Source organism: Orbicella franksi, chromosome 6 (assembly GCF_964199315.1).
Source record: "Orbicella franksi chromosome 6, jaOrbFran1.1, whole genome shotgun sequence".
Classification (NCBI taxonomy): Eukaryota; Metazoa; Cnidaria; class Anthozoa; order Scleractinia; family Merulinidae; genus Orbicella; species Orbicella franksi.
The window spans coordinates 25,405,434-25,415,452 of NC_138150.1; the positions used below are offsets into that span (position 1 = coordinate 25,405,434).

General features: G+C 38.9%; 1 protein-coding gene across 1 annotated transcript; it reads left to right on the forward strand.

Moving 5' to 3' along the window:
• Positions 1-2,612: 2,612 nt before the first annotated feature.
• LOC145490754 (neuronal acetylcholine receptor subunit alpha-10-like) lies at positions 2,613-9,787 on the forward strand. Its single transcript, XM_081469850.1, has 6 exons — positions 2,613-2,659; positions 5,741-5,838; positions 6,048-6,190; positions 6,838-6,882; positions 7,110-7,219; positions 7,792-9,787. The coding sequence occupies exons 2-6, from the start codon at positions 5,772-5,774 to the stop codon at positions 8,969-8,971; spliced, it is 1,545 nt and encodes a 514-aa protein (XP_081325976.1). The 5' UTR covers positions 2,613-2,659; positions 5,741-5,771; the 3' UTR covers positions 8,972-9,787.
• The last annotated feature ends 232 nt before the right edge of the window (positions 9,788-10,019 follow it).

Genomic DNA, 10,019 nt, shown 5'->3' on the forward strand with positions numbered 1-10,019 from the left:
ACAATTTTCAGTTAACTGAGCGTCTTCTAGCCAAGCTACATAATTCAAACTTGGTAAAAACACTCTTCTACCTAGCACTGTATTTTAACGCTGCGATTCACAGATTGTGTAAAATTCAATTTTTGAAAAAGTTATTTGCCATCGGACTCTCATAAAAACACTATAAGTTCTGACCGCTTTGTCTACCCCGCTAGATGGCGTCGAAAACCGTGATAAGGCCGATTATGCCTATTGTCATTGTTTGGAGAAATTCGTTCTTGATCACTCATTATTACAAAATGACAAACGCGATGGACTCGTACGTTGGTGTAACTCACCAGCGAAGATGAAAAACAGAATAAAAAGCTCCGTATTGCCCTGTTTATTATATTACAAAGAAATTATTTCATTGTGATTGGCCGAGAGCAGGCAATTTATCGTTAATTTTTTATTCCAGTCACAATTTTGTCAGTCATATAATGAATGAGTAATGGTATGAAAGCTCGAGCAATTAAGAATTCGTGATATTTTTAAATTTATTTTCAGATTGCACTTCTAAATACTTTTTAGATATCACCGATAGTGTAAACACTTAATTGCACTCGCATTCATACGATTACCAATACAAACATATTGTCTCCTTTACTCTTACCTGTACCGAATAGTAGAGAGTCATTGAGGCAGTTTGCTCACTCGATACCAAACAATATGCTGGTGATCAACGTTTTGGTCTGAAGGATTTAGCTAAATAATGATTGATTGGGAAGCATTTGATGTATTTCAGTAATCATACGGTATTTTAAGTAATCATACGGTTTTTCTCGTTCAATTTGGAATTAATTTGCACATGTGAGTTTTTCGAAAAGCTGAAACTGCACTCGCCGAAGCAGCTCGTGCAATTTCAACTTTTTGAAAAACTCACTCGTGCAAATTAGTTCCAAACTGAACTCGAAACCGTATGATTACTTATTAATAATATAAACATGAAATAATTTGCGTGAAGGAAATGCCGGAAGACCTTTCTTGAAGCCATATTTTCTCATTTGAGAAAACTTTTTTCAACGTTTCCGCACAAAATTTTCCTCATCATTTTACGTAATATCATTGGCTTCAAAATTTCCTATTTTCTTTCATCCAATCATGATCCAGAATTACGATGTTTAATTTGCACTGGTGTTACACTCTTTGCACCGGTGTTACACTTTTTGCACTGGTTTTTATACACTTGAAGTGCACTGCTCTCAGTCAATCAGAATCGAGTAATTTTTTCATGTATATAATTAGTGACATAATAGTTCGCCTCAATTATGAATTGAATACTTTTGGCCATAACGCAAGCACGACTTTAATCACCTTTGTTATTGGGCAAAAAAAAATGTCACAACAGTTATAACGGGGACCTAAAACTCCTTCCTAGATTTCTTCACCCACAAGAGATCTGGGAACAACGCGAGCACCCAAGTTTGGACAAGTTTGGTCAAAACAAAATGAGGGATGTTTTCTCGAGTAATGACCAATGCTTTGCGGGCGTCATTGGTGAGAAGTTTCACTTCTAAAAGCCCTGAGCTTGAAAACAAAATAAAGAGGTTGTAGTCTGAAAGAAAAAAATAATTAAATTAACACGAAAGTTCACTAATCTAAACCAACGGACAAGAAAAGCTAATAACTGAAGGTGCTGCATGGTATACTTCCACTACAAAAAACGCAAGCCCGAGGAAAATTTGACAAAGTGTGTGTATTTGTTCATAAATATTTGATTGTAATCGGTAATCCCACCTGCCATTAAACCTGGTCTATTTATGTCGAAAAAAATATTCGAATATATGATAGTTTGATTTCACAGAGTAAAAAATAAGATGCTAAGTTATTCTAGTTTGCCTCGGAAGATCCCAGATCTTACCAGACGAGCGAGGAGACAACGACGGCTATTACAACTGAGTTACAAAATAATTCACGCAAAACACGCTGTGAAAGAAAAGGACTCTGATGTGCATTGTAAGATCGCCACACGAAAGAAAAGAACTCGAGATTGTAAAATTTAGGTCTTAGAGAAGGCTCAAGAATAACTCCTTCTCCTTCGAAATATTTAAGAAAATTTTCAAAATTTTTCAGTGGTTGTTTACACCACCCATGGTTTCATTCTTATACCAGTGATGAATTTGATATTGTTAATAAATTTCGGTTTTCACTTTTTGGCAAGTGTTAAATGAGACTTATTCCAGCTATAACTCTAACTATGCGTTGGAGTTGATAAGAGCGCCCGAGTTCGGGATTGCAAAACTAATCTAGAAATACTAATTAAAATTAATATGTGTTTGGCTGTGACAGCCAAAGTTTGCACCAACCAATTTATCTCTCACAGTCTAATAATAGATGCCTATAGAACTTTAAAAGAAAGCACACTATGAAATTTTAATTCAAGGCTCTTAAAGGCAAAAATTAAACAACTTTCTTTTAAACAAAGGAAGCGAAGAGAATGTGATGTGGATTGTTGCGCTGCAAGAGAAGATAGAGTATCACCTTTCATCCGATGTATGCTTCGGAGACGAAAATCTACAACATGTAATACTCTGCCAATATAAAAACTCAAAGAGATAAAACTGGTAATGTTTTGAAAGCGTCAGACCACACTTCTAGTTTTGCGTCATAAACCGGTCAACAAAAATCAATTCTTGGCAAGGTGAGCTAAGGTAAGCTTTGGTATTTTTTTCTACAAATAGATCAATTTCAAAGGAATGCTACGGCTGGTTGGTTTTTCTAACTAGCTAGTTTGATGAACTACAAGAATTGTAGTTTATTTAAACTAGAGTATCACTGATTTGTTTGGTCAGCTTAAGAAATACTATGCGGACTCGTTTAGTCTTGACACCTCGACATTTTTAGCACGTGATCCTGACTCTGAATCTTTGTAAACAAAGAGGTCGACAGCGGCTTTGTGCTATTTGATTTTTATGGTGCTCGTTCGAGTTATTTCAACATGACAAATTTTCTGAGAGCATACTGAGCTGGTAATGACCAAGTAAGAAACAAATAAGAGATAGTTTTCATTATTAAGCGCTGGTAGCATGTCAAGGGTATAATTGTCTAGTTTGCGGCTAGGCTATTGGATCGCGCGCGAAACGGGAGATGCGCTGTACAAAATCGAATGTACGTATAATGCTAACCAAATATTAAACTACATAAGTATACACGCCCGGTGTCTTTTTCACAAAGCCTACTCTACTGAGATCTGCAAGGTTTAGTCGATGTAACTTTAGGCAATTTAATGCGTCGTTCGGCGACTTAAAAAGGATTTTATTTACCTCGATTGATAAAACCTTAAGTAAGCAACAGTCTCTCTTTATGTCCTTTATACTTTGATTATCTTTTATAAATGAACAAAAGATACCGCAATGGGTGTTATCCTCAGGAGTTGGTTAAACAGTAAGAAACACAAGGTAACTGTCAGAATATGTAAAGACTGAGTATAAAGACTGACAGAGATTCAACACCATTCGGCGGAAACACGAGTACTAGCCAACTTCATGCAATGATAAAACAAAGAAACGTTGGACTTGTAACCCACTGTGTTAATTATCAAGTATGTACACATATTTAATCAACGTAACACCGACAGGTTTTTATTAAGCGAATCCCAGGTTCCCATCTGGTTTATTCATGTGACAGGTCAGGGTTTTATTGCAGTAAATTCTATTCAGTTGCCTATCGGTGTTGGAACTAACCTTTCTTTCAATATTACAACAGCTTCCAATTTTAAAGGCGAATTTTCTTCAAGTTTTTATATATCGGAATTACTCTAAATAGAAACTTGGAAAATTCACCTTTGCGGTTCACGATCGGATTTCCGTACGTGCTGTAAAGTCTGTAAAATTTGGTCATTTCACGTCGTCGTTTTGCACAAGACGTGTAGAGCCATTGTATAGCGATATCCCCGTGGTAGTTATCGTGTTTTGGGATGCAAAAGTAGCACCCAAAGGTTCTCCACAGTATCACAAAAGTTTTTAAGGAAAACGACCAATTTTTTAAGTTTAAAAGACATGTTTCGACAGAACTTCTGTCATCTTCAGTTGAATGAATGATTACAACGCAAGTTGAATAATAAGTAGGCAAAAATGCTAATTAAGACAAATAGTAACAACAGAACGTGAAAAGGTGTAAATTAAAAGGATAATTTTAGATTTACATGGTGTAATTGCTGATTGAGGCAAGGTAGTTCTTTTTGAATCAAATTAGTTTTTTCTTCCTTTAAGATAGGTAACCTTTTTGGTGTGAAAGACCCTATCCCCGGCGGGCTTCGTTCACGTGTGGTTTATAAGTTTACATGTGCGGGCTGTAATGCCTGTTATGTCGGCGAAACCTCCCGACATTTTTCCACACGCGTACGTGAGCACTTAGCCGTTGATAGGGCCTCTCACATCTTCAAACATCTTCAGAATTCTGAATGTTGTCGCTCATTGTGTTCAATAGACTGCTTTCATATTTTAGATCACGCCACTATCAGCTTTCAACTCAAGATAAAGGAGGCTATCCATATTCAAAAAGAACTACCTTGCCTCAATCAGCAATTACACCATGTAAATCTAAAATTATCCTTTTAATTTACACCTTTTCACGTTCTGTTGTTACTATTTGTCTTAATTAGCATTTTTGCCTACTTATTATTCAACTTGCTTTATAATCATTCATTCAACTGAAGATGACAGAAGTTCTGTCGAAACATGTCTTTTAAACTTAAAAAATTGGTCGTTTTCCTTAAAATCTTTACATGTCTGCTGCTATCTAGACCTTTTGGAAACATCACAAAAGTTGTATTACCGAGAGGATGAGTCGGTATCATAAAATGAATAATACTGTCTTTAGCTAAAGAGGGGAAAGCCACATCATCCGTTATTAGTTTTCATTCGAATCCTCTTGGTTCTTATGCGCAATGTTCGTGTTTCTGAAACAATGATAGTTCTTCAATCTAGACACAATTATTAGAGGGAATGGTTAAGAAACCTGGCAAAGTTCTTTGCTGTATGTTTTTTGGATATTTTGACCCTGTACAAAACCCGGCGAAATACAAAAGATGGTTATGCGTGTGCTCATACAACTAACCAAAAGAAGCATTGCGATTATGTAATTTATGCATAGTCAATGAGCATAAAACAAAAGATGCGCAGGGAAAAGGACCTACATAAATCTATGCCTGTTTGTTTGTTTGTTTCTTTGATGTTTACTGAGCTTCTTAACCATTTCCCTCTATTAACTATGATCTGGAGTCTTATTGAATGACGCCGTACTACCTATTTACAGCTTTGCAATGCTGAACTTACTTCACTAGTAGTAATTGCAATTTACAGTAATTAGCAACATTGCTTACAATTCTAAGGCTATTTACACTACTAACATTACACACGATGCTAACGTTAACGTTTCTGACCAATCAGAAAAGAGTGCAAAGATTTAACTTGCTGCAACATAAAATAGTTGCTAAACAACGGAATAAGCCATATTCGTATTCCCGGTATTGGACTGGAACTAGCTTGCAACTGAGGCTAATGTGGGGAGTCTCTTCAAATGCAAATGACATTTATCTCTTTTCAATGATAATTCACCGCATGAGCCTCTCTTGCAAGCTAGTTCCAGTCCACTACCGACAATACGAATTGGGTCTATTGGTCAATGATGAGAAACCGTCGACGGACTGTTAACACTAAACTTTCATAAATTACATCCAATACAGATTGGATAATGGAATTTTCTGACTTTCTGATCATAGATAAAGACGATACAAATTCGACAGTACGGCAATGGCACCTTTACACAGAAGTCGTAGTTTGCTTATCACTATGGTTACCTTCTCTCTATTGACCTCAGGTAACAGTCAGTCATCTTGGCGAAGTATTGATTAAGTAGAAATAACTGAATAGTTACAGATATGTTTACATGGTAAATTATAGAAAATCACGAAGATAAACAGGTTCGTCATACATTTAAGAGTAATTTCCAGGTACAATATTAACTGAATAAAAGCAAAAGTTGATCCATAAAATGACAGATGTTTCGATCTTACCTTTCTTTTTCAGCGCGAGCGGCAAATCCGTCAGCCGAACAAGTTCTGATTTCAACGCTTATGCGTACTTATAACAGAAACGCTCGTCCAGTATTTGACAGAAAAAGGGCCACAAATGTCACGTTTGGACTTGAGGTTGTTCAGTTAGTGAACGTGGTAAGACTAAAAATCTCCAAGTTGAACAAAGAAATCCATAGCCTACAAGGAAAGCGTGACGGATCACTGGAGTAGTAAAACCTTGAGAGCTGGCCCCAGACTTAAATTTGTTTCAATGTTCATTTGCCACTTCAGAAACAAGAAAAGTCTGGGGCGAGTCTCACCTCGCAGTCTCTTGTGGAATCGTTACTATGGACAAAACAAACTATAACGTGAGAAGTCATACCGTCCCAGTAACAGAAAAAAGAGACTGAGAGACGAGACTTCCCCAGTTTTCTTCTTGTTTCAAAAGTAACTTATTCATTTGCCAGTTAATCGTATAATGAATAATTAAGTAGAATGACAAGGATAACGACTGAAAGACTGCCCAAATAGCACTATTTTTTGTCCACTTAGAGATCACTCTCACGCACTCTGAAGGAAAACAAAAAGTGTGTGTACAGACTAAAACAGCAGACTGCAGCTAAATTTGTACTCAGGTCATGAGTTTAACAAGATCGGACATCCCACAGTTTTGTTAAGTGTCCATTTTATGGAAGGCGTTAGTTTAGATCCGGGCAATCTTCGGGTCCGGGCCCGCCCGTTAAGACTTCAGATTGCTATGTTGGATTGCCATTTGAATTAACCAGGTTTGTATTCCTTTTTAGGATGATCGTAATCAGATGCTGACGACAAACGTATGGGTAAGACAAGTAAGTAATTTTTCCATCACCCGTGCGTACATTTTCAGCTACGAAATATTACTTGTACCCAAGACATCCTGAAATGTCAGTCGTCCCCACCCCCCTCTTCCCCCGCCCTCCTGCCCGCATCCTGACCACCAGGGACTTTGAGCTGATGCCGGAGGACGACTGGCATTTTTATGCTGCAACTTGGAACGTGCCCAATTGTTTGACATAAACGGTATGATTCATTTTAGAGGTGGAGAAACGAGCTGTTAACCTGGAAAGTGGACAAGTACAATGGAGTGAAAACAATAAGAATGGATCCAAACTTAGTGTGGATACCAGATGTTGTGTTATACAACAGGTACGTATCTGTTTTAAGACAAAACATGTCAACATCGTCAAACGAGCTGAGTGACTGCCAGTTTGTAACAAAACCTGAGGCTGTCAATCTCTGAGCGAGTTTTAATTTAAAAGTGCACGTTTAATCTTAGGACAGGAGAAAAACCAGTGACCCCGGAGAATAAAAAACAAACAAACAAACCTACTTATGACTCCCGGCAGTGATCGACCCTTAGCCATATTGGAGCCAGTCCACCGTAGGAAAAAAGATGGCGGCTGTACATTTTACCACAATATCACGCGAACCTTACACAACCCAGAAACTACAAGAAAAGCCATATTTTTGCAATGTTGTCCCCGTGCTAGCGACTTAGTGTATGCCATAGGTTTGAAGTTTTTAGAACTTTTCTGTACGTTTTTGTGAGCGTTATATAAGTTTTCGTGCGCTAAAAATCATGGGTGCTGAAATGTACCAGTCCCCAACATAGTATTGCGACCCCGTACAAAACTGCACAAACCCTTCTCCTATAAAATAACCCCCTATCCAACTTGACGTCAAGGGGAAGTTTATCAAGAGATTTTTTTTTCTTTCAGTGCAGACAGTGTGTTCAGCGGTGGCCTTGATAAGTATAAGACACGCGTCATCATTGAAAACGATGGACGTAACGCTTGGTACAGTCCAGCCTCGTTCCGAAGCACTTGCAACATAGACGTGACGTATTTCCCTTTTGACGAGCAGACATGCACGATGAAATTTGGCTCGTGGACCTTCGTTGTGACGGACCTGGATATTGAAGCCGAAACGTCACCCACATTCTCCGATAAGTACGTAAAAAGCGCCGAGTGGGACCTCATTAAAGCCTCCAAGAAGCGAAATGTCGAGTTCTACGAGTGCTGCAAAATTCCACTTGCCGATGTCACAATCGAGATGGTTATCCGCCGTAAGCCGCTGTTTTACGCGTTCAACTTGATCACTCCGTGTATGATTATGCTGTCCATGATCCTCCTCGGGTTTTTCCTTCCGCCTGAGTCAGGCGAACGAATCACGCTAAGCATCACGGTCCTCTTGGCCATGGCTGTCTTTCTGCAGCTCGTAGCGGAGACTTTGCCGCGCAATTCAGAAACAATTCCTCTACTCGGTAAGTTTTACATCACGATCATGGTGGAAATCTCGGTGTCACTAATGTCAACTTGCTGGGTATTGAACATTCATCACAGAAATTCCGGTCGCTCTATCGTGAAAATTCCTGTATGGGTCGAAATCTTCGTCCTTGGATGGCTGGCGAATATACTGTGCGTGAGGAAACCAGGCGCCCAAAACGACGAAAGTTCCCTTGTCGAAAAACAGGAAAATGATGGCGGCAACTGTGATGATGATGATAACAGTGAAGTTCAAGTGAGGGTTGCATCGCAAGAACTTAATGGAAGGAATACTTCTATGAACGGTGAGGCGCATGCGCTGCTATCCATGAATCATAAGAAGACTCCAAAGTGTCGATCGATCACACAGATTCAGAAAAGGCTTTCACAACAAAATGGTGTAACAAAAATATCGGGTGACAAAGAGAAAGGAACAGAAAATAGCTTCGCACAGGACTTGGCAGTCCTGGCTGAACACACGAAATTGAACCGAGAAATCGAGCAAAATCAGAAGAAATGGAAGCACGTTGCTATGGTGATGGACCGGTTCTTTTTCTGGTTTTTCATTATCACTGTTCTGATCTCCACGTTACTGATATTCAAGGAGAAAATACGACAAGGAAGGAATGGTTGAATGATTAAGCTAGTCCCAGCTTTTAAAACTTGTAAAACGAAACCTGGGCGTCTAGAGCTCACAGCTCGTGCATGATCACCAGTGCAATTATAACCACAGATACAAAAGCAACAACTTTCAATTCCAAGAATATCCCTGTGATCCACATTTAACAATTTTACTCGATTCAAGGCAGCAGAACGGGACATGCCAACAACATGATATGTTCAAGTGAAGCTGAAGTCTCGGTGCCCACTGGTTTTTGTAGAAAATAGGAACCCCACTGTCTAAAGGCCAAGTTCAGGCAACATTTTCTTGTAACTTGTCGCCCTACATTGTTACCTTGCAAGTTATTTAAACCAATCGTGTGGCAAGTTCCGACAACGGGTTGCAAAAAGTCGAACCTCCCATATAAAAAGGACGGGGGGGGCGGTGCTCATTGGAAATTTTAAAAAGAACCCGTAAGAGGTACCAAGATCTTGTTTTGTGAGCGCGGATGGAATATTTTTTCACCCCCAAGAGTCACCAATGCTAAAACAAAAACACATTTACTGACACTTTTACTCTTTTACAGCTCCTACTGTGGGACTTAAGAGACACATCAGCCGCTTTTTTAACCCCTAAAAGGTACGACCAGCACCCCCGTTTTTTTTATATGGGAGTTCCCATCCCACGGGGAACGCCGGCGCGGTGGTAATACACGACAAGTTGCAAAAAAATATTATCCGTGTTACTCGACCTCAATTAACTGTTCTCCAAGAAGAATACTTTGAACATTATTAATATTATTACTTTAAAAAGGTTTCCTAAGGCGATAAAAAGGAACAGTAAAACTCTCAGACGGTTAAATGCGTTAATACATTGTAAAACTCAACTGACCTTCCGAATCACCAAACATTTCACCAGTTACCTCGTAGGTCGACAGAATAGGTAGGGGATATTTCGAGGAATATTCGACATCGTTCCCAGCAATTTTTCAGCGGAAACCAGGAAGGCTGGAAAACACCCCTTGTTAGGTCAAGTTACCATGCAAAGTTTAGGAAATATGCGAAGTTTCATATGAAACAGT